The following is a 24,514-nucleotide window of genomic DNA, read 5'->3' as shown; positions in this document are numbered from 1 at the left end:
CTGTAGAATTTTTATATTTCTTCGATATAAAAGAAGATGCTTACTTATAATGAGCAAATAATTTTGCTCGCTTGAGGAAAAGCAATGGGAAGAAAATTAAGTGTATCATGATAATATGGGATATAGATAAATTTTCTTCTCAATCATAACCGACGTGAAAGAAAACACACTCTGATCGATGAATGATATTGATAACATACAAATATAAAAATTAAAACGATAACTAGTGAGTTACAGATAATATATTTAAGCGAATGTTTATCATAATAGAAAAACAAAGGATATGGGGTATACATCCATGACAATGTTTATTCATCAATAAATATATTTGACTAAATAGATAACTAATGCAATATGATTATATTATTAAATTATATGTATATATAAACTGCACCCTTTGTTTTATATAAAGTTTTGATACTTAGAAGAACATGACAAATTGGATGTCTGTGTGAAGCTGTGTTGTCTCTTGAATTCCGAGGTATATTAGTATTTTTTTTTAATTTGCTTTTATTCTCAACAGGTTTTTGATGAACAATTTGGTGTACCATTTATATAACTAACATTTAGTCCTTACACACTTTAAAAAAATATAAATATTCCTTTTGAACCATATTTTTAGTGTGTTATGCTGATTATAACAAAAATAAGGGGATGTGGTACAATCGCCAATGAGACTATAAATTACTAGAGACCAAATGCCGGTGTGAACAACTATAGGGCACCACACGGTCTTCAACAATGAATAAACTATACCATAAAGTAAGGTATAACTTGTACTGGTATGGCAAAATGTGAAACATTTCAAACGGGAAAAACCAAAGGCCCGGAGCCTGCTTTTCGAAAGTATCTTATGACTAAGACATGTCTTACGATGGTCTTATGACATGTCATAGTCGTAAGATACGTTTTCGAAAGTGTCCCAAGTTACGATATGTCATAACTTTCATTGTATACTTAAGACACCCCGCCACATGGCTTATGATGGTCTTATGATTCTGCGCTTAATATTGCACATGCAGTCTCCCATGCTCTCTTTTTTGGCACTGTTTTTTGTTGTGTTACTCAGTCTGCTAAATAGTAAAGATTTACTCTCTTCGCCACTTTGTCAATTAAAATTTTAATCTCCTGCGACGTAAAATTTTGACTCTTTTCCTTACTTATGATTATGTAGAATCAGGTGCAAAACAGTGTAGCCGAGACCATTTATTGGCGCGCTAAAATATCCCATTGACTGGGTCAGATTAGGTGAACGTTCGTCCGTAACGCCCACAACTCACGACGTATTTATTATAAACATTTAAACTATGGGGTTGCCAAAGGGTCTCAGTATATATACGAACTACAGTGCACAGTATATTATATACATATTTTATTTGCGATCATAAAATGTACGAAGTCGTTCATTACTATGTAAATTGGGTCGATTAAAAAAAAAGCTGAATATGTTTCTGTTGCCAAGGGTTTAGTAGTTAGCAGAAAAGATCACCAAACTATACATTTTACCTATTCAAAAACGTAAATGCAAATTTTACTGTCTAATAACTTGCAAATACGAAAAAGACAGGAAAGAAGTATATTTTGTCTATATGTTTTGTGTTTGCACACTTTTTAAAAAATGATCATGCATTCGTTCTAAAATAATATTTTTACCAGATAAAAGTTTAAAGATGACATAATTGGACAACGGCAATTGTTAAATCGCTTTGACGTCCGAAAAAAAGATAATAATCAACACATCCATTGTAACTTTTAAAGCCAGTTAAATCCTTTTTTGCTGAAAGAACGTCCGATATCATAAAAAATCATTATCAAAACATAACAAAAACACAAGTAAAGAACGTTTAAGTATTCAATATAAATCAAAACACAAAGGTTATTCCTGATTCGTTTTTCGAATTATTTTATTTAGGCGTTGAGACCCTTTGGTGACCCCACAGTTTAAATGTCTATAATAAATACGTCGTGAGTTGTGGGCGTTACAGACGAACGTTCACCTAATCTGACCCAGTCAATGGGATATTTTAGCGCGCCAATCAATGGTCTCGGCTACACTGTTTTGCACATGATTCTATTATAAATAGATATATTAATTCTTTCCTTATATAGTAGTTTATTAACGTATTTGCACGAGCATTTCGTTAAGCGGGTACTCGATGTACCAAATCTTAAAAGTTTTCACAATAAAATAACACTTCATGCATAATAATACATGAACGCGAAGTTCTAGAATTTATATATATACAAACTAAATTAAAAAAAATTATCATCTCAGATTTGAATTCCTTTTCATATATATATTTCATGTTCATTATAACAATAATAATAAAAATATTCATAAATATTAAAAATGATATTAATTATTATTTCCATACTTATTATTTTTATAGTTATTTTCATCATTGTTTAATCATTATTTAAAATAAAAGTGAATATGTTCACTTATGACAGTCATAAGAGCATCATAGGTATGACAATCTTAGGACAGCTTTGATTTATATTCTATGACATATCATATGATAGTCATAAGATGGTCATAAAATTTGTCCTAAGATATATCTTACGACATATCTTATGATACTTTCGAAAACCAGGCCCCCGATTTATGCTAAAACATAAAAAATTGAAATTGATCATACTTATACATGAGAAGTTGATTTAACGATCTTATTGTAAAGGTAAACACACATTTGACCTGTCCATTACTAACAACGCATGAGGTTTTTGCAGTGTGATTTTGCTCAAATCACTTACATTGCTGGAATGGTAGTCCCCGATGTCATCATCAGCTTCGGTACAAGATTTATAAATATATCTTTCTTAAAATGAGCGTTGATAAATTTAGATAAATTTGACCATAGATGGATAAATCCTTGGCTTTTAAAGTTTTAAGCTTGATCATTCATGAAAAGTTCACCCAGAAAAGCGCTTCGGACGCACCAAATTGTAATTTGTTATTTTCATTTTAATTATGACATGAAAATCATTGGCAAGATAGACAAAAATATAGCAGTGGAAGATATTTCTGGATTTGGTTTTCGGCAGTACGTTTTATAAAGCTCTATCTACCACTTGTGTCAAATGGTTCATATTGGTGAGCCTCAATATGCTGTCAGAGCTTCCTTCCCTAGGTTTTAGTAATTCAATGAAATTTTAAGAAAAACAATTTCATTGTAGAAATTTCTACAATTTACAGCTAAACTTTCTAACGAAATTTTGTATCAATGAAAGAATTTAGTAAACGTTTCATAAATTTGTTGTACAAAAATCCCTGATTTAAAGGAGTATAAGGTACGAATTAGATAAAAAAAAATTAGAATATAATTTTGTTATTTCTAAAACACTAATTAAAGTGGAATATCGGGGTATACCAGGAATAACCATTTCGTTGATTGATCCGGTCAACAAACAAGCTAAAACGATGATTTACACTTATTTTTTATCTATGATATGAAATCAAAAGACATAGAACAATCGTCATTATACGAATGCCCGTGCTAGTCTTTCTATTTTTATTTATATTTATGTTTTAATTAATGTATAAATAGATGGCGTCTAGTCTAAATACGCACGAAATACTGATACAATATAACGAGTCCATCCATTGTCAATTGTTTCGTTTTGGACTTTTTGTAATTTGGATATACGTTTTAGAATGTTATAATACAATTATGAGAATTCGGGTCAAATCGGTGAACATGAATTTGACAGCTAATGTCCCTTTTGTTTATTTACCAATTATACATTAATTACGTATATTTAATTCTAAAATGTGACTACAGACATGGTCATCGCGAACAAGTTGTGAAATAAACACACCGTACGAATAGGCTAATGGGAAAAATTAACAATATGGAGCGTTTGTTGTAAATTCTTGTACATATTTTCCCGTTTGAAATAAAAATTATTGTTGTCTGTATTAGATTTATTTTAAGTTACTTCACTTTGATAAATTTAAGGATTTAAAAAAAATATATCATCTAGGTAACGGTAAGTGTTTTTTTTTTTTAAATTTATCAACTAAATTTAATTTAGACGGATCTCTTCTGAGTTCGGCCGTACACTGTGATTCATACAGCAAAAGTCTGCTATAAAAGAGACGCAGTTGATCCCCATAGTAATGCCTACAGCCTGTCAATAGACTTTATTGCCGAAACATACACCAATGGTGATTGTTTGTTGAAAAACACGTCCTATAAACATAACAAATATGTTGTCAATCAAGATATCAAGTATCTCCATAAATTCAGATTTAGGGAATTTTTTGTTTGAATCAGAGTGGGTTTTTACACAAAGTACGATTTATACTTCCCTCAAACAAGATACGTGTATCTACGTTTACTATTCTTCTTTGTAAAACAGAGCAGGATCAATTAAGTGTTTAATATTTCACTTAAAGCCACTGCTCTAACCTGTATCACTTCTTTTTTATAATACTTTATATTGCTCGTTGCTTATTGTTTGTAAAACATTATATAAATAACACATAGCTGAGAGGGTGATAGAGCAGACTGTTATCCCGAGAAAACATTGTCAACTGAGACGAAGCCAAGGTTGACAATATCTTTTCGAGGGGTAACAATCTGCTCTATCACCCTCTCAGATATGTGTTATTTAATTTATTATACTGAATGTTCTGTTATTACTGTCGATTAAATTTCAAATTCAAAGTAATAAACTTTGACGTCTTGTACATAACAACTATCCGTATTTAATAAAGCGCACACTTGATCAAGCGTCTCCGTGAAGGGTAATAGAGTATTTGCCATAGGATAGAGTCGTATTTAATAAAGCGCACACTTGATCAAGCGTCTCCGTGAAGGGTAATATAGTATTTACCATAGAATAGAGTAAATTGTCTCCCTTGTATGAACCAATCAAAATCTGGCATTTTGACATGAAGTATAATAAAGTTTATTGTTCTATGTTGTTAATGCGACTTTCTTCATTATATTTATAAGTCAGACTACCGAAATATATATATATGTATTGAATTGGTCGGTGGTCATGCATGCAGATGCAGAGCCAAAACATACGGCTTTCGAACACGTTTAAGACACATGAGGTTGTAGAGGCTATATCCTAACGACAAATACACAGGCATAGATGACCTCGATTTGGGACAACTTTTCATTTGCAATGCTCTTCAAATTAATTTTAGACTTTGCCTTCCAACTGATTTTATTAAACGCACGTCTGGCATATTGTTATAGTATTTGTTATGAGTTTTTTTATATACATATAGCAGGATCCTGCAGATATTCAACTGTAATTATTTACAACTACCACTGTCATACAGTAAAAGCTGTTCATAAAAATATTGCGATGGAATAAATTCAACAAGCAGTACTGGTGTCAATGAGATGTGGATTATACAAAAAGTTTAAAGATGTACTTGAAATCTTCAACCACAATCATTACAGTGTTTCATCAACATCAAAAACATTCTACCGTTATTAGTACCGTAAATGTAATAACCACCACTTGATCGATACCTTTACTGAAGAACTGTTATTCATCGAGGGTAAAACAAAATTTTACTTACCAAAGAACAACACAAATGTCAACAAAAACCTATCAGGAATACAAAATCATCAAAATGCTGGATTTATTTATTGACATTATTGCGAGTTTGGTGAATTCATATTCTAGTAGCATTCGATATGCTATCGGGTACAAATTGTGCATCCCTACCGCACGACTCTATGAATATTCAAAACCTTAAAAAAAAAAGCATCTCCAAAGTTTTCAGTAACATTCAGATGTACTGATTATGTCTTGTCTCTGCTTAACCAACACTTCAGATAGTGTCTATCTCAGTTTTACCAGTACGATTAACATTAAAATTAGAACGATGCTACAGAAAAAAATCTTTATCTTGAAACTGATCCTGACACAAAAGAACGACTGCAAACAAGACGCTATAAAAATTGTAATGATTACTTTCGATTTTACAACAGTAAACTTTCCATTTCTCATTTTTCATTCCCTCTGAACTATCGGATGACATATTTTAAAAGGGTACTAATTGTGTACCCCTATTTGTAATCTTGTGCGAGTATTCGTGTGAATTACTACAAACCTTCTTAAGGACCAAAAGAAAAGCATCTTACAAATTTCTTTGATTTCACTTTCAGTTATATATTGATGATGACCTGTCGCTCAAAAACACATTTCAGTGAGTGATTGTATATAACATATCCCAGTGAACGGGAGATAAAACATACTACTGAAACGGAAGATGGACGAACTCAAAGTAGAATCTATGACAAATATGATTATTTCAACTTTCCATTTCCAATTTCTCAGCAGTAACATACCCTTTGTCCCTCCTTTTTGCGTTTACAAGTCTCAATTAATAAAATTAAAGAGGGGAGAAAGATACCAGAGGGACATTCAAACTCATAAATCGAAATTTAACTGACAATGCCATGGCTAAAAAAGAAAACGACAAACAGACAAACAATAGTACACAAAACACATCATAGAAAACTAAGGACTAAGCAACACGAACCCCACTAAAAACTGGGGGTGATCTCAGGTGCTCCGGAAGGGTAAGCAGATCCTTCTCCACATGTGGCACCCGTCGTGTTGCTCATCATAGTACACACCCGGTAAATAGTCTAATTCGGTAGGTCACATTCGTGAAAAGGGAACGGGATTGTTGTTACGACATTAGCAACATATCCGCTATCATCTGTGAAACGGATATTCCATAAAGGTCAACCAACTCGTGATGGCGTCCGTAAAATTTACGAAGGGATGACTTCAACTTCACCATTTTGAACTCTTGGTTTAATAGCTTTTTTGTGAGCAGCAACCCTCTATCAAAGGAAATCATGATAGGAAATACAAGCCCGGGAATATCGTATCAATTGGGAGATATAAACTCCGTATGCAGGCGCTGCTGGAATGTTGCTACACAGAATTGTGGTGAAATCATCTCTTTTGTCGTCAAGTTTTGTTTTCTACCAACCCTCATTGTAAATTTCTAGATGTGAGGCAGACTTAACTGTATCTGTTGTATCCTTTATCTCTAGTTCGATGGGATAGATGGGTCCAACAAAGTCACCAAATTTTGAATTATCTATATAGCGGAAAGTAAAGTTAAAGGATACTGCTAACTTCTTTTCTTTCTTTCTTCCTAAGAAGTTCCTGTATGAAGTCAGCCTCATAAGAATAAAGGAACAAGTCGGCAAGAAGAGGGGCAAAGTTGGTTCCCATGGGAATGCCGATAGTTTGTTGAAAAACATGTCCTCCAAACGTAACAAATATGTTGTCAATCAAGAAATCAAGCATCTTGATAATGTCAGTTTCAGAGAATTTTTTGTTTGAATTAGAGTGATTTTTTACAAAGTAGGAATTATCCCTTCTTAAGACAATATACTTGTATCTACGTTGGCCATTCTTTTTTTATGAAACAAAGCAATACCAACTCTTTCAATTTGTCTTTTAGTTTGGAATGGGGAATACTTGTGTAAAGTGAAGAAAAGTCTAATAAGTTACGTTTTTGTTTTTTCAACCTGATTTGTATTAGTATTAAATTGGAACATCGGTAACCTACTGTTGTTCCTAATTTACATATTAAAAAGTAAATAACTCTGGTGCATGTTTCCATTAAAAGGACTTCATTAACAGGAGTTTGATTCTTTCTACAAAACTCACAGCGAAGGATATGTGACAGAACAACTGCAATCGATACGATGCAAGCTTGACGGTCACCATAAATAGTTTGTGAAACGATAGGACGTGCCAGTGTTCCAAGTTAAGAGACACATTTGCGCAGTCTTATATCTAGAGACACCAGAAAAGTATCTGATTTCGCCCTGTTCCATATTGTGACAATTTAGAATGTGGCTGCATTCAAATGGCATATTATCTATGCAAGATCACACGGTCTTTATTCGAGATAGTTCAACTCCATCAAGTCTTCGTGTGTGTGTTGTGTGTTTAATCTCTCTCTCTCTCTCTCTCTCTCTCTCTCTCTCTCTCTCTCTCTCTCTCAATATATCTCTTGTCTCTGTTGAGAGAATCTCGTATACATTTACATGTGTCAATATAAAAAGAAGGCGATGAAGTATGATTGCCAATAAGGCAACTATCCACCAGATTTCAAATGACAAAGATATAAAGATAAGATCAGGTTGTAGAATAGATCAGTTAATTTTTTCTGATTATGAAAATTAAGTGTTTAAGTGGTAGATATTGAACTGTATCTACTGGGCCTTTCTGTAAAGTAGCTCTATTTATATCCTACTTTCTCATAAGAAGGAAAACAACTTAATTGTTAAGCCAAAAAAGGGCATGAGATGACAATAAAAAATCCTATTATAGAATATTCTATATGTGTTACAGACATATTGATGTATTTTATCATATTTTAAATAAGAATATACAGATATACCAACGTTTTACAATAAACGTATATAATAATACAAAACAATAAATAAATTGGTTTTTTTGTTTTTGTTCTTCACTTTTATTCTCTGATTTGATCGAAACATTGTTTATCGGATCTGAACAAGTTAAAGAAAATGAATAATGGCGATATTTCAGCCTTACAATTATGATGAATTTTTGAGCGCCAGTTCCTTTCATTTCTATGGTAACACTGCAATCTTAAAGGTCGTAATTCTATCCCTTTTTAATTAATATGATTTTTTAAATCATTACTATTGCTGTAAACGGAAGGTTTTGTACAGTAGACACTATCAGGCCGCATTTATTTTTATTTCTGGTTTATAGAAGGGATATTTGTATAAGGGTAAGTAGGCGTGTTCAATTTTCATTTTATTTTCCAAAGCAAATTTTATGTAATCATTGTGCAAATGGTCGTTGGTGAAGCGCTTTAAACAATAATATTAATTAAAAAATCATGAACAATTTAGGTATTTCATAGTTTCAAACAATGTCAACTATATTTGCAAGGCCTTTTGGGCTAAACCCGAAACGGCACTCCCAGATGTTTTTTTTTTGCATGTAGTTCAAGTGACCATACTATTTTGTTTCATTAGATAATATTTGATTAAAATTTATTGGAAATGTAAAATCACTTGAATTTGATGGAAAGTAATTAATATCACAGCAGCACATAAAACCTTAGACACACTCTGTTTTAATATCCAACTAAATGTGCTACAGTAAGTTGTTTGCAATATTTTAAAACTACTTGTTTTTCTACTTTCAGTGTATATCATGTATGCCGAAGGGTATTGGTACCCACATGTTTTTGCATGAAGACATTCTCAATGTTCATACACAAAAATCATTTTCCTCTGCTACAGTTGTTTCAAACTTTATTAATCAATGTTGCTCGAAGCACATTTACCCACATCCTCCTACAATATGTTTTACATTTTAAGATACAGCACATGATATAAGTAAAGTATTCAAATATATTATTGTTGTGAGCAACATTCATCGTTTCATTTACAGGGGATAAATTCTGAGGTATGCCTCAATGACAAACTAATAAAATAAGTCTTTTATTCGCCATATATAACATCTATATCTGATTGCACTGAAGTAATTAAGACGGTATACTCTTTATCTAAAAGAAATTCCAATGAAATTGACGCTAGTTTTTTGTAGAACTGTATCAATATTTCATCTTTTTACCTGTCAACCTGCACACGAGTTAATGAAAGAAATTCCAGAAAAGCGCTTCGGACGTATGTAATTTATAACATGTTGTTTTCATTATTTAAGAAAAACGTAGAATACGAGTGTTATAAAACTCATCAACACATTTTGGTACGCCAGACGCGCGTTTCTTCTACATAAGGCTGATTAGTAGTGTTCGAATCAAAGCAATTAGAAGGCATGAATCTAGTCATTGTCAGTTGATTAACGTTTGAAGTTTTAAGATAACGTGTCGACTTCATTTCTGACACAGTACTCCAAGCGAAATGATTGGTTTGAAATTAAAGGGGATTCCTGTTGTTTCCATACTTAGCTCCTATTAATTTTAAGAACAATAATATTTTACCATTTTGTATTGGCATGAATTTGAAAATAAAGAGTTTGTATATAGTTTGCTGGTAGTGAAATAGGTAAAAACCGCTAAAGCGAAAACCGATATCAGGTAAATTAAAATACTTAAATAGAAATACAACTTCGACAATTCACAGAGACATATCAATTCTTGTTTCTATATTGTGTAAGCTGTGAAATATGTTATTTCTTGTCAGATGAGTCAAATGTCAAATTAATAAGACCTCAATACTCATATCATTGATCAATGAAACATGTAGTCTGTCGCAGAACTGTCAAAAGATCCATGGAATTTAATAAAATCGCAAAGAAAAGTTTTTTGATCAGTAACTACTGATTTGGTTTGGTGAGTGCCATCAATTCTGGACTTTCTTCTTTCTGAAACAACAGAAGATTATGTAAACAGAAATTTTCGTACGCACAACACATATTTCTTGAATGACTGGTAGATTGTTTGGCAATAATACCACATCTTCTTATTTTATATTTATAAGGTTTTCAAATGCTATCCAAGAACTGCTATCTTGACTTAATTATCCTGGTGCATATCGAGGAATATAAATAACAAAAATATTAGAGACATGTTACATGTGAAATAAAGTCATATTTTGAATAATGACCTTCAATCCCATGATCGTAGTCGCGTGCATTTAGTTTGAATACAAGACATGATGCTACCTGTATCCAACATTAAGCGATAAATTTCAAATTTATAAAATTAAGATGTAACCAGCAGGTGCCACAAATAACACCAAATTTACATCAAATTACATGAAAGATGACTATAATTTTCGGTTAAGCAAACAATTATGTCAAACTTGATATATTAAAAGAGGGATGAGAAGATACATTTTGTAAATTGAAAAACAGAAGTAGAGGAACAGCAGAAAACACCATAAAGTCACGACGAAGAGACAATCTCAAGTCCTAACAAACATTACATGGAAAAATAAAGATTGACCAACACGAACCCCACCAAAAACTGGTGTGATATATAGTGTTCCGGAAGGGTAAGCAGGTCCTGTTTAACTAGCGGCATGTTGCACATGGTAAGTAACTATTCGGTGATAATTCTCATTAGGGGATGTTCCAATCGAGAAAAAAAGGACGGGATCGTTGTTACGACAAATGGAACATATTCTTGGTCATCTGTGAAGAAGATATTTTATAACGGACTACCAACTCGTGATGGCGTCACTAAAACATTCGAAGGAATGACGTCAACTTTACAAATTGAAGCCTTTGGTTTTAAAATACGGTTTTATTATTGTGCCGATTTTTCTATTTGTATTTCTTTGATTTCCGACTTTCATTTATGTAATGTTATCTATTTGCTGTTATTGTATAAGGATTATCAAGACTACATGTATTTCGTAGGCTTTGAGCATCAGCTCAAAGTTGACGACTACTAAATCTTCATTATCATACCTACCATTAGCATTCTTGACGTCAGTTTCTTTTTTAGTATTTATTACGTACCACTGATTCCAAGCGATGGCAAATTTGTTCTGTATCATTGGATTTTATAGACGGAAATCTTTGTTTAGCACTTCCAGTACAATGCATAAGTCTGTATTGTTTCCATTTTCGACTCAGAAGCGAAACTACCTGTTTGAAATAAGAAAAGTTCGATTACGTCTTTTGAAATAAGATCGAGCAGCATTAGAATGTCATTGCAAATTATAAGCAACGGCTGTATATAATAACAATTATTTGTAATCATTACTTACCAACATGTAGGTATTTGTTTTTGGCATTCTGATGACATTTAAAGGATAAGGGTTCATTTGGTCAAATTTGGGCCCCAGTTCCCCGTGAATTTATTTCAAATCATAAGTTCTTTCAATCTTTCCTTAAATTTGAAATGCAATGTGTGTTCTTTGAGATTCTTACAATATAACGGTTTTTTTTTCACTAAACAGATGAAACAATTATAAACGCATAAAGCTATACTGAGTAAAAAATGTTTACCAACATATATTTAATAAATTATCTTTAAAAACTACAAAGCAGAAATGCATTTTAATATCTTGTTGTAGAGTAGCATTTGCACCTGCTGTTTTATTTTCTTTGTTACAATAATTTATTTATTGTTTTGTTTAGAAAAATAGTTTATTTTTTTTAAATATGAAATTAAAACCATTCATTGCTAAACTTTATTACTCAGTAAATTTTAAAACCACTATTTGAGAATATTTGAGTATTTATCAAATAACTTCCATGGGAATAATGTTCTTAAAATCAAACTTTTTTTGGAAGTAAATCTATGAATTATGTTCACTGTCGGGTAATAATTTATTTTGGTAAGAGGCGTCCTTCGAGGGACTTTCCGTTTTGAATTTTCCTCGGAGGTCAGTATTTTTGTGATTTAACTTTTTTCGGTACAAAAATTTACAAAAACATTTACAATTTGCACCATTTTATCCAAATGTCCTCAACATCAACATGTAGCGTTCAATAACAATTATAAATAGTTGTAAAATAATTGTAAAAAGAATATATTAAAGATTCTTTGATATTTAAATTTCAGTGTCACTTGACAACTTTGAAATTTTCAATCTGTGAGTGAGATAGGCCAAATTTCCCATAGCTCTTCATTGAACATTAAATGGATATATGGAAAGTAACAAGAAAGAAAATGTAATGCTGTAACTTTAATTCAAGTGAAAAGTGTTAATTTCTAAAGTTATTTGACATCGAAAAGCTCAAGGTAAAGCCAGTATCGAACACAAACAGTTATGTTCATACACGAATAAAACATTACGTTTGACAACAAAACATTTTTAAATAAGGGTAAAAAAAACAAAATTAAAGCAAACCGTATTGTCTTTCTATTGTATACGAAATGATATCGGGTTGTCAGTTTAGCTCAATGTTCAGTTGATATCAAAACTATTTGTACTAAATGTAGCACAAGTGCATATAGGATATAGCTATGGCGATTATACTTTCGTAATATTCTTTGTTCATACTGTTTTAACCAAAGCAGATCCTGATTTGAAAGCACTACCATTGTAGTTATTGCAATAGAACAGGGTTCGGTCTTTTATTTTTCTTACTTTTCTATATTTGTAAATGTTTGGGTCAAACATGTCAAAAACATCCATCTCCATTTAAAGTTAAATTCACGTTTGGTGGCAAAAACATAACCCTCAAAATAACAGGTCCAATTTGATGACAGATATGAAGGTACATCGAGTATAATAAATGGGCAGATAAGAATAAACTAATACATACCTCACCATTGCAAAAGCAATATATTATGGAAACAAAGGCCCCCTGAAAATAATATTTTCATCATTGTAAATTCATACATTAATATGTATAATGATGGAAACTATTGATATTAATATACAAATTAAGAAGATACAAAATGAGGAAATAAAAGTTTATAATTTGAAGGAGAAAGTCAAGCAAAATCATGGCCCAGGAAAGCCAAAAGAAATCCCACGAACACTACACAGAAAACTACAAATGGAAAAATACAAACACCATAAAACTTGAGAGAGATCTCATGTGCTCCGGAAGGAATAAGCAGCTCCAACCAGCATAAGGATGCATGATAATTTTGAAATGACAATTGTGTATTTGAAGATAGATTTTTAAATGCCAATGACCAATTACAGGATACAAACTATATGTTTACATTATCGAAAAATATGGGTTTTTTTTATCTGTGCTAGCTACAAAACTGAAGAAAATCATGGTAAGCATCGCTTTTCTTCCTGTTTCTAAAGCTCTAACAATATTTTTGTTCAATTAACAGAAGGTAGATCTTTTGAAAACTTGAAAATTAAAATGAGTTAATGTTCAGAAATCATTAGTATATGATGACAAAACACCTTTCACGTTGCAGTGTTTCTAGGCCTAATAGTTGTTCACCTAAACTTTGATGGAAAATGATAGCATTATTTCAAAAATATGTGGTCCTTAAACGTTTTTCCCCGAGTATATATTAAAACAAATCAAATATATTTTGTTCGTATAAAAAAAATGTACCTAACCGATGCGAGCTTTTTTTTCAAAGTCTGATAATTTACTGCCCTTTTTACTATAGTTCAAGTTGTATTTACGCAATTTATGTCATCATCAAAATGGAAAATACACTTAACAATGTATACAGTTTCTAACATTAAGAGTAAGAAATATATTTCAACATATATTGTAAATTACCAATCGCATCTCAAATCTAAAGCTTTTTCGTGGACATAATTGAATGAGCATACGAAAAAGAAATGCACAAAAGCCAATTTGGAACAAGAACAGTTAATCCTCTTTGCATATAATTTATTTAAATGAAGAAGAGTTGCTTTTATCATATCTTTTAGTGACTTAATAACAAATCAGAGTGTTTATAACATATGTGATGTACGTCGACTTAAATTCCCAAAAGGCCACTTTTTCGTATTTCTGATATGGAAATGTTTGTTTGACATGACTACTATATGAAATGAAAACATATTTCCACAAACATTTTGAATATCAAGTTACAAAAGGTAATATTATCAGAATATAAACAATAATACACTTAAATAAAAGATACAATTGTTGGAACATTTTGATAATAGTTATCAAAGGTACCAGGATTATAATTTAATACGCCAGACGCGCGTTTCGTCTACATAAGACTCATCAGTGACGCTCAGATCAAAATAGTTATAAAGCCAAACTAGTACAAAGTTGAAGAGCATTAAGGACCCAAAATTCCAAAAAGTTGTGCCAAATACGGCTAAGGTAATCTATTCCTGGGATAAGAAAATCCTTAGTTTTTCGAAAAATTCAAAGTTTTGTAATAAGAAATTTATAAAAATGACCATATAATTGATATTCATGTCAACACCGAAGTGCTGACTACTGGGCTGGTGATACCCTCGGAGACGAAACGTCCACCAGCAGTGGCATTGACCCAGTGGTGTAAATAGTTATCAAAGGTACCAGGATTATAATTTAATACGCCAGACGCAGGTTTCGTCTACATAAGACTCATCAGTGACGCTCAGATGAAAATTGTTATAAAGCCAAACAAGTACAAAGTTGAAGACCATTGAGGACCCAAAATTCAAAAACGTTGTGCCAAATACGGCTAAGGTAATCTATTCCTGGGATAAGAAAATCCTTAGTTTTTCGAAAAATTCAAAGTTTTTTAACAGGAAATTGATAAAAAGCCATCCAGTGTCGTAGAAAATGTGTATCACTGTGTGTTTTTATTTTCACTTAATAGAAGTAGTGGCTCATAATTGATACGATCATTCTCACAACTTACATTGATTTTCTTCACATTCCTTAGTTATGACTGATATAAAAAGCATTGGTCCTTGACATGGGCAGACATGATTAAAGCTTTTAATTTCAAGCTTGACAATATTTTAGTTGGTTATGGCAAGTTAATTTATCTTCAAATTATCAGAATTCCTAGGAGTACTAACTGTGGACCGCAACTTGTCACATTTTTTTTAAACTTTTATGAACCTTCCTTCATTGTAAAGTTCTAAAGGGGAAAATTACACATTCTGATAAATACATTGTAAACTTTAACAAATGAAAATAACACTTGATAAATTTCGTACGTTCGAAGCAATTTTCTGAATTATCCTTCATCAGGAATGTTCATACTCAAACATTTAACAACAGCAGCATATAACTTGATGATTCATTTACGGTTGATAATACCGAGTTTATTAAACATGATGAAGATATCTATTCAAAACAACCTCAACTTTTTAATGCAAAATATATAACATTCAATACTGTCCATTTTTACATAATTGCACTGGTAAAACAGGAAAACATAGAAACTAAATTAAGGTGACAGTTGCTTACCGATGTTCAAATCTCGCAAATCGATTTAGAACAGACAAATAAATTTAACAACCAAAACCTGAGGGAATCGCATGAACTCCAAAAAGGAGAGATACTGGGTGCGTCTACAAAATAAGCGTCTCCTGATATGCATGCATCACCCACCGCGCGAATAATTCACACTCTGTCAAAATGTCAAAATCTGGTAACAATCGGTAAAATTACAGATCAGACGTCTATTTTGGTACTTAAAAATCTAAGACCGCGAAAGCATTTCGCTAGTGAGTTGAGACACCGACACATCGTATCGGTCAACCGATTCGTTATGGTGACCGTTAAACTTATCAACTTATCTACGATCTGCTTAACATTTCAGAGCACCTGAGATCAGCCCCAGTTTTTGGTGGGGTTGGTGTTGCTCAGTCTTTAAGTTTTCTATGTTGTGTTTTACGTACTGTTGTGTGTATGCTTGTTTTTTCTTTTTTTTTTCTTTTATTTGCCATGGCGTTGTCAATTTATTTTCGACTTATGAGTTTGAATGTCCCTTTGGTATCTTTCGCCTCTCTTTTATCTAGTGTCGATTTCAGTCGTTCATAATTCTTTTCGAGAAGTTCTTGTGTATGGAGTGTGAAATATACCACAAAAAAAATAATATCAACTTTCCCATAACAAACTTCCTTTTTAAGATGGCGATGTTCCTCTTGCCGCATCCTTTGGTTTGTACATACTACTACGTGTACGATTTGCTCTTATATGTTCTAATGAAGCTCACTTTAACGAGCATAACAATTTTAACATAAATGTTACTTTTACATATATGATTAAACTTGTAAATGATCATATACAACAGCAAGGTCTACAGTTAAAATGTTTCTTCCTTCTAATGTTCTGACGATTTTAAAATAATTATTGACGTTTCACAAATACTGCTAATTCAAATTAAATTTTATGATGAGACTTCATGAAACCTGTTTGGAGTTTTCTGTATCATTTTAATTTGTTTTCATTGGCGGTTATTTTCACACAAAATTTGTTACAACTTATAAGCCCTGGTAACTTTGGTGTTGTTTAACAGATAGATGCCCAGATATGCCTTTAACAATAGCATTGAAGTGTCATAGTGGTTTCATGTCGGCATACATTTCTCTTAATAGATTTAGACATAGACTTTTGAAATATTCACAAGATAATTCTAACCTGGCATGACGTTAAAATAGCAGAACAATACATATAGACATCTTCAAAGGGGGATCCATGGTCAGGTCTCATCGGTAAAAGTAAGTATTGAAATCCTAATAGTGGAATCAGAACTAATGTGGCTCTGGCTGCTTTCCTAGTGATAAAGAAGCCATTTTTGATGTATCATATAAGTCACCATTTTCAAAGTATGCTTTCATTTGAAGTATTTAAATCTTGCATAGTATATGTATCAAAATGTTTAATTGTATATTGTAAAAACAATCCTTCGAACGAAATATAATGAATGTAGTGCGAATTTAAATCAGTTCTTTTCTTTATTTTATATTTCTGATTATATTTCTATATTTTAATACTTAAACTAGATACAACTTTTTTTTTATCAAGGATGATATTTATTTTCTGAAATGAAATAACTTAAAAAATAAACATTTGAATGTTCACATAACTGCATATTGAATTTCCAAGGTCAAATATAATATTGCATCCACTTGATTGTGTACTTACTTATTTTGCGCTGCTTCTGGTAGATCCTTTAATTTTGTCACCAATAACCGCACAATATTTATGAGAAATATGATATTAACCTACAAATATAATATTAATGTGAATATCAAAAATATGTAAGATTCTTAATATACACATTTTACATGTGTAACCGTCACCTGTACATGATATCCAGTCCAAAAGCTTACTCGTTTGCCGTAATTTCCAATTTTCAAAATGTTCATTACACAAAATTTTGTACCGCATGTTATTATGATAGATATAGTCTTTAAAAAGAGGAAGGAACAGAAATAATGTATTTTTTCTTCACTTTCTGGGAAAAGGGGGGGGCTGGGGAGGGTAACAAAATCATTACAATGAGACCGAAGGAACATTTAGGCGCATGATATTGTTTTTTCTTCATCTGATTCCTGGAATTAGTGTACGATGATTATGTATTTTAACAATTCTGTAGTTTTTTTAAAAACATGTAATGCTTCAATCTATTTTCTAGTGAACATATCGAAAAATCTATCCTCAATATTAGTGAAAATAAAAATTTGGATTATAAATAATCACTGTAGATCGTGTTTTCGCCAACAGAATTATTTATCTTATTTGTACATCCAGTGTACTGTTATTATGTGTTCATGTTAACTACTTACAGCCAGAGAAATAACTATTTGTCCATATATAATCCATTGAGAACTACTAACAGCCAGAGAAATAACTATTGGTTCATACATAATCCATTGAGAACTACTTACAGCTAGAGAAATAACTATTGGTCCGTACATAATCCATTGAAGACTACTTACAGCTAGAGAAATAACTATTGGTCCATACATAATCCATTGAAGACTACTTACAGAAGGAGAAATATCTATTGAACTATACATAATCCATTTTGAGACTACTTACAGTCAGAGAAACAACTATTGGTCCATACATAATCTATTGAAGACTACTTATAGCCAGAAAAATAACTATTGGTCCATACATAATCCATTGAAGACTATTACAGCTAGATAAAAACTATTTGTCCATACATAATCCATTGAAGACTAATTACAGCTAGAGAAATATCTATTGGACAATACATTATCCATTGGAGACTGCTTACAGCCAGAGAAATAAATATTGGTCCATACATAATCCATTAAAGATTTCTTAAAGCTAGAGAAATAACAATTGGTCCATACATAACCCATTGAAGACTTCTTACAGCTTGAGAAATATCTATTGGACTATACATTATCCATTGGAGACTACTTACAGCCAAAGAAATAACTATTGGATCATACATAACCCATTGAAGACTTCTTACAGCTAGAGAAATATCTATTGGACTATACATTATCCATTGGAGACTACTTACAGCCAAAGAAATAACTATTGGTCCATACATAACCCATTGAAGACTTCTTACAGCCAGAGAAATATCTATTGGACTATACATTATCCATTGGAAACTACTTACAGCCAAAGAAATAACTATTGGTCCATACATAATCCATTGAAAACTACTTACAGCCAAAGAAATAACTATTGGTCCATACATAATCCATTGAAGACTACTCTCATCCATCCAACATCTACAACATATCATTTTTATTAGATGTTGGTGTTTTATTATATACAGCGACAATTTAATCATAATTTAATTACTAGATGATAACATGCAATACATGTAGCATTACTCTGACCTTCATCTTGATTTCAGTATTATGGAGATGCCAATGTAAATTTTAGTCAGAATTTGTAACACCATGTGTGAATCCTATATAAATTACATCTTGAACAGCTGCATTCGTTAGACGAAGATTTATTTCTATTTCATAAGAATAACATTGTTTGTTACCCTGGCGTCAAATTGTACTCAGAATATTCTACCTATAAAAAGAAGTCGCCACAAGGAGTCATAAAGACATACTTTTATTAATATTTACACCTAGAAAGGAAAATACATGTTAAAAGGTTACACATTTTTTTTCAAATATCTTGTGCTTCAAAAATATTTTGCAATCATACATTGAATTTTTAGCTTACTTTCGAGCGAGCCTTATGTTAAACATGTTTTTCTCGGATTCTTTTTTAATTTACTTTCACAAGCTGTAAGCTGAAATAATGGAGTTCTGTAGGGTATTAAAGCATCCACGAAAGTTGTTATTGAAAGAAAACATAATAAATATTTTGGGTAAGTTTTATAAGGATAAATATATTTTTTCTTAAAGTTATTGACAAGTATACAGGGCAACTGACTCGTAAAATTTACATAAAAGTTTGGACTTTTATTACGTGTACGATTTAATCGACCAAGTTTCCAGATCAATGACCTCTAAAAAAATGTGCTTAATCCTATTATAATCCGTGCTTAAATTTGTGTAAGGGGTTCATAAATGAAGTATACCACTCCCCAAAGCAAATATTAGTCAAAATACCAGCCTTACAATTTGGTACGTCAGACGCGCTTTCACTGATAAATGAATTCTAGTCTGAAACGGTCATTTTTATCTTAACATCATCTAAAAGTCTGGACAAGATGATTTAGGCATGCTCAGTCCTTCAGTCAATTTTCAGATGTATTCACTGAGGTGATTTTTGCTTATCCTTCCGGAGTCCTTAGATCACCCAAAATTGCGTTGGGGTTCGTGTTGCTCAGTCTTTAGTTTTCTATGTTGTGTTTTGTGTACTGTTGTTTGTCTGTTGGTCTTTTTCTTTTTTAGCCATGGCGTTATCAGTTAATTTTTGACTTATGAGTTTGAATGTCCCTTTGGTATCCTTCGCCTCTCTTTTTCAGTACTGTTCAGATAATTCGTTTGCCATCAATTCAGTTCTGTTCAGTAGCTTTTCAGACAATTCAGAATGAGTTGACGTGTACAGGTAAATGAGAACTACTACCAGTCTGAACATAGATTGACCAGATCTTAATTGACTGCAAGATAATTGTCTGAACAGTACTGAATTTACCGCAGTGGAAAGTAAGAAAATTACTTCAAAATAATCGTTTCAGATCAAAATTATGTTATTCCTCTACGTAAGACTCATCAGTGGCGCTCGAATCAAAACAGATGGATGTCCAAATTAAAAACGTAGTTAACGGGCATTGAAAACAAAATTTCAAAAACAATTTGCAAAATACGACTGGTGAAAACCTCGCGGACGAAACCCCACCAACACTTTCATCGAGGAAGTGGTAATAAAAATTCATTAAAGATACTAAGCTTATAATTTTGTAGCGCAAAAGCACATTTCGTCTTCATAAGACTCATCAGTGGTGACCACATCAGAACAATTGGAAGGCCAAATCAATTACAAATAAAGTGAAGGGCTGTAAACCCCTAAATTATAAAATCAATTTGCCAAATTCGGCTTAAGTCATTTAGGCCTTCGATAGAAACCTATCCGTTTCGAACATTTCATAAATAGTAAACCTACAGAAATTGTCCGTTTTATTCTGTTGCTACAAGACAAGTAGTCACACAATAATAAGGTATAAATTATAATTCATGCTCTAAACGAACGCATTATTCAAACTTATGCAATCGTGTGTGTCCACAATCTCTATCTGTTTAGTTGATTCGTTCACATTTGTTGTCCATTAATATCATTGATTTTAAACGTATATTTCTTCACGAATCACTTTGTCGTTGTTACCTTTTCCAATAAATACATTTTTGGAAACCCCTTTCGTTTTATATTCGCAATTATGATATAAACATTTATATGAGCTCATTGAAACAAAACAAAACAACACTTTATGGATGTATGCGTCCGAAGCGTTTTTCTAGATTTACCTTCGTCAAGAACGCCCCAAGCCGAATATTTGAAAGCCAAGGATTTATAAGAACCGAAACAGTTGAAGAGCTATATGACTAAAAAGGACATAAAAATAATAGTCTAATCCATATAAAGTAACCTTTGAATGAGGGAGGTGAAATCTTAGTTTCTTAATAATTTCTAAAGTAAGAAACAGACAATTCAAATAAGGTATGTTATTACTCATATCAGTTCCGAAATACTGACTACTAAGGTGATGATACCCTCCGGGACTTGTTATCTAATCACCAGCGGTATCGAACCATTGCTATAAAATTTGCGTCTATTTACCCCTTGTCCATGTCAAGCAAAGTCCGGAACAGAATACACCCAATGTATACCTAAAAACTTCAAATATGGACAATTATCATTTGGTTTTTTTTCTCTGTTTGATGTCATCTTTCGATATATTTATTATTCAAGCAATCCAAATGTCCAGAGCTATTTTCAATGACCATGTTTATCGCTAATAACGGATCACAAAGTGAGTGATCTACAAATGAGGACCCTCATATTTTTGTAAAAAATCATATACTTAGTAATCATCTGATCAGGTCTTATCAATTTCCTCAGCAACATATTTATGATTTAATATAAAACGGACAGTCGTGATAAAATACAATATTTCATTTTAATAAGCGAATTTGCTTCTGGAAGTTATGATAACGATTTCCTTTTTAATTTTGAATCATTATATATTAAATTTTGATTTTTGTTTTACAATAATCAGTTGAGGCGTAAACAGGAATGAAATATTGTAGAATATAATGGCTACATGATAATGTTTCCTTCTTCAATTATTAACTCCGAACATTTCCAATTATTGTCAGTATCGTCAGCGTTACAGAAGACTTTTAAGAGATATAAATAAGAGCGTAAAATGATTTCAATTTGATATATAGACAAAAGAAATAGTAATGAAGTCGTAAAAATAAAACATGCACTAATCGTTTTATACGAATATGTCTGACTTTTTGTGTGTTTTTTTTTTAGTTTCATATGCTGCTAGAGGGGATTTCTCTCAGGATTAAACTTCAATTCCCGAAAAAGAGGAAGATTTTAAATTATCATTTTTTTTATCCAGACTATTGACATTTTCGCCGATTTCTAAAAAAAACAAATGAATGATTTGGGAACTTTTTCGACATAATTGTGTCTATTCTGTCTTCCTATGTACGCCTTTTAAAAAAAAGCATTGTTCTTCACAACAAAATGAAACAATAAAGATTATTGAGATAATAAACAAAGTAATAAATTAAATGTAGTTCACATTACAGACACAAACAAAAGGGTTATGAGTTTAATTTGGCAAAGTTAGCAGCTAAAGTTTGTTCATAATCAGTGATTGTGTGTTAAACGAAAACAAACCGTAACTATTTCTGGACTCCTTCACCTGACAAAACTTACACTGTATTGTCTACTGTTGATATGGCTCTAAGTACTGCATATATAATGGTTGGGTAAATTGGGACCACTAAAACGAAAACATAAAGTAATTGAAAAGGGGAAAATAAAGTACTCGGAGCTTAGACCATATGACCAAGTATGACCATATTTATTACAGTCGCAGTAAATATATGCAATAATTGACTGGTTGATCGGTTGATGGAGGTTTAATGCTCGAGTAAAAATATGCATTGGCTTTGTCGTTGACAAAACATATTTTCCAAAATAAAAATCATGCAAAAGACCAATTTAAGAGATAAAATCAATGTTTAAAACAAATTTCTTTTCACATTTAAAAGAAAGAAAAAATGTCAGTTATAGAAAGCATTACACCACTGGCCGAAGGAGGGAGAGGGTTGATTGCTCACAATAAAATTGAGAATGGAAATGGGGAATATGTCAAAGAGACAACAACCCGACCAAAGAGCAGACATGTTTAACCCCGCCACTTACTTTTTGTACCTATCCCAAGTCAGAAGCCTGTAATTGAGTGGTTGTAGTTGGTCCATGTTTGTCATAATATATTTTCGTATATTGCATTGTTATTAATTAGACTGTTAGTTTTTTCGTTTGAATTGTTCAATATTTTTCATAGCGGGGCTTTTCATAGCTCCCTATATGGTATATGTTTCTCTCTCTCATTGTTGTTAGGTCTATATGGTGGCTTATATTGCTCACATGCACGTCATTTGGACTCTGGCGGATACTTGTCTCATTGGTAATCAGACCACATCTCCTTATTTTCTTATTTAATAGGGAAAAAAAAGAATAATAAAAAAAAACGAACTGCAAGGTTAATTCAAAAAGGGGAAGTTCATAAAAACTGGCAAAATCAAACGTTATCAACCAAAGTTCATATTCCGAAACGCGAGAAAAGATCTAAAACGTCATATGTTATTAAATATTTATTTATGTATGCCTTATATTTTAAAACTCCTCCATTCGATGTTGAAAAATTATATTTCTATAAATTTTTACCAAAGAAAGATTATGTGAAAGAGTATTTTAAAAGTACGTAATTATCTTTTACTTGTAATTGTACACTCTGTAGTTTTTCTAAACGAATAAGTATCTGACGTGTCTATGTCAAATCAGACTTACAATTTGTTCCTTTTATTGTTTAAGGTGAGTTTGTTGTCATAATGATGACTTTTGATATTTTGTTTATGTTTTGAAAAAATAACTATAGTATTTTGACAAATTTTGACAATATTTACTTAATATCTGAACTTGTTATATTCCACTTTCTCATATCGACAGAATATAAATTGTAATCTAAATGTAGCATAGGAGGAGTATGATATTTTTGAAAGAGATTGACCAGTTCATCAGTGATTTAAATGTGCGCCATATTGTCATTTAAGTCTTTGTATACTCACCCCATCCTATTATCACGCAAATTATTATGAGTACTCTTTCCCCTTGGTATGCCTTCCGTAATATTGTGTGTAGATATAATCCTTCGCAAAACATCCAAGCAAAGTTACAAACCATAGAGAAATGAGCCAAAACATGTAATACCTGGCACCATACCTTAGAAATAATAACAGATATTTTCAATAAAGACTGACAGGCAAGATAAACATTCTAAATTTAGTGCTCTATCTGTCAGCAAACAGTAAGCAAGAAAGTACAAAGACTCGTGAACCTTTGTCATTAGCAGAAGAAAACTCATGAACTTTTGTCATTAGCAGAAGAAAATAAATATATATCGGTTTCTAAGTTTATAACTGGGACAGTTCAATTCAATGTTCACGGTAAAGCCTTCGATGGT

At 31.9% G+C, this 24,514-nt stretch overlaps 1 protein-coding gene across 1 annotated transcript; it reads right to left on the bottom strand.

The window, feature by feature from the left end:
• Positions 1-9,472: 9,472 nt before the first annotated feature.
• LOC127727727 (calcitonin gene-related peptide type 1 receptor-like) lies at positions 9,473-24,271 on the bottom strand. The gene is made up of 8 exons (XM_052234841.1): positions 24,262-24,271; positions 22,702-22,768; positions 19,007-19,070; positions 17,497-17,576; positions 16,990-17,125; positions 13,231-13,272; positions 11,473-11,601; positions 9,473-10,371 (listed from the first exon to the last, which is right to left on the bottom strand). The coding sequence occupies exons 1-8, from the start codon at positions 24,269-24,271 to the stop codon at positions 10,324-10,326; spliced, it is 576 nt and encodes a 191-aa protein (XP_052090801.1). The 3' UTR covers positions 9,473-10,323.
• Between the last annotated feature and the right edge of the window lie 243 nt (positions 24,272-24,514).

Source organism: Mytilus californianus, unplaced genomic scaffold (genome assembly GCF_021869535.1).
Source record: "Mytilus californianus isolate M0D057914Y unplaced genomic scaffold, xbMytCali1.0.p SCAF_2, whole genome shotgun sequence".
Classification (NCBI taxonomy): Eukaryota; Metazoa; Mollusca; class Bivalvia; order Mytilida; family Mytilidae; genus Mytilus; species Mytilus californianus.
Note: the sequence above shows the minus strand (reverse complement) of the source record. Positions and strands in the feature narration are given on the sequence as shown.

What these genes read in the sequence shown, in the direction of transcription:
- LOC127727727 (XM_052234841.1), bottom strand. An exon ending in TCAACAGTAGACAATACAGT is followed by an intron (nt 19,071 to 22,701) that starts GTAAGTTTTGTC and finishes GATATGTTGTAG; the next exon opens with ATGTTGGATGGATGAGAGTA. An exon ending in CCAGAAGCAGCGCAAAATAA is followed by an intron (nt 17,126 to 17,496) that starts GTAAGTACACAA and finishes CTTTATCACTAG; the next exon opens with GAAAGCAGCCAGAGCCACAT.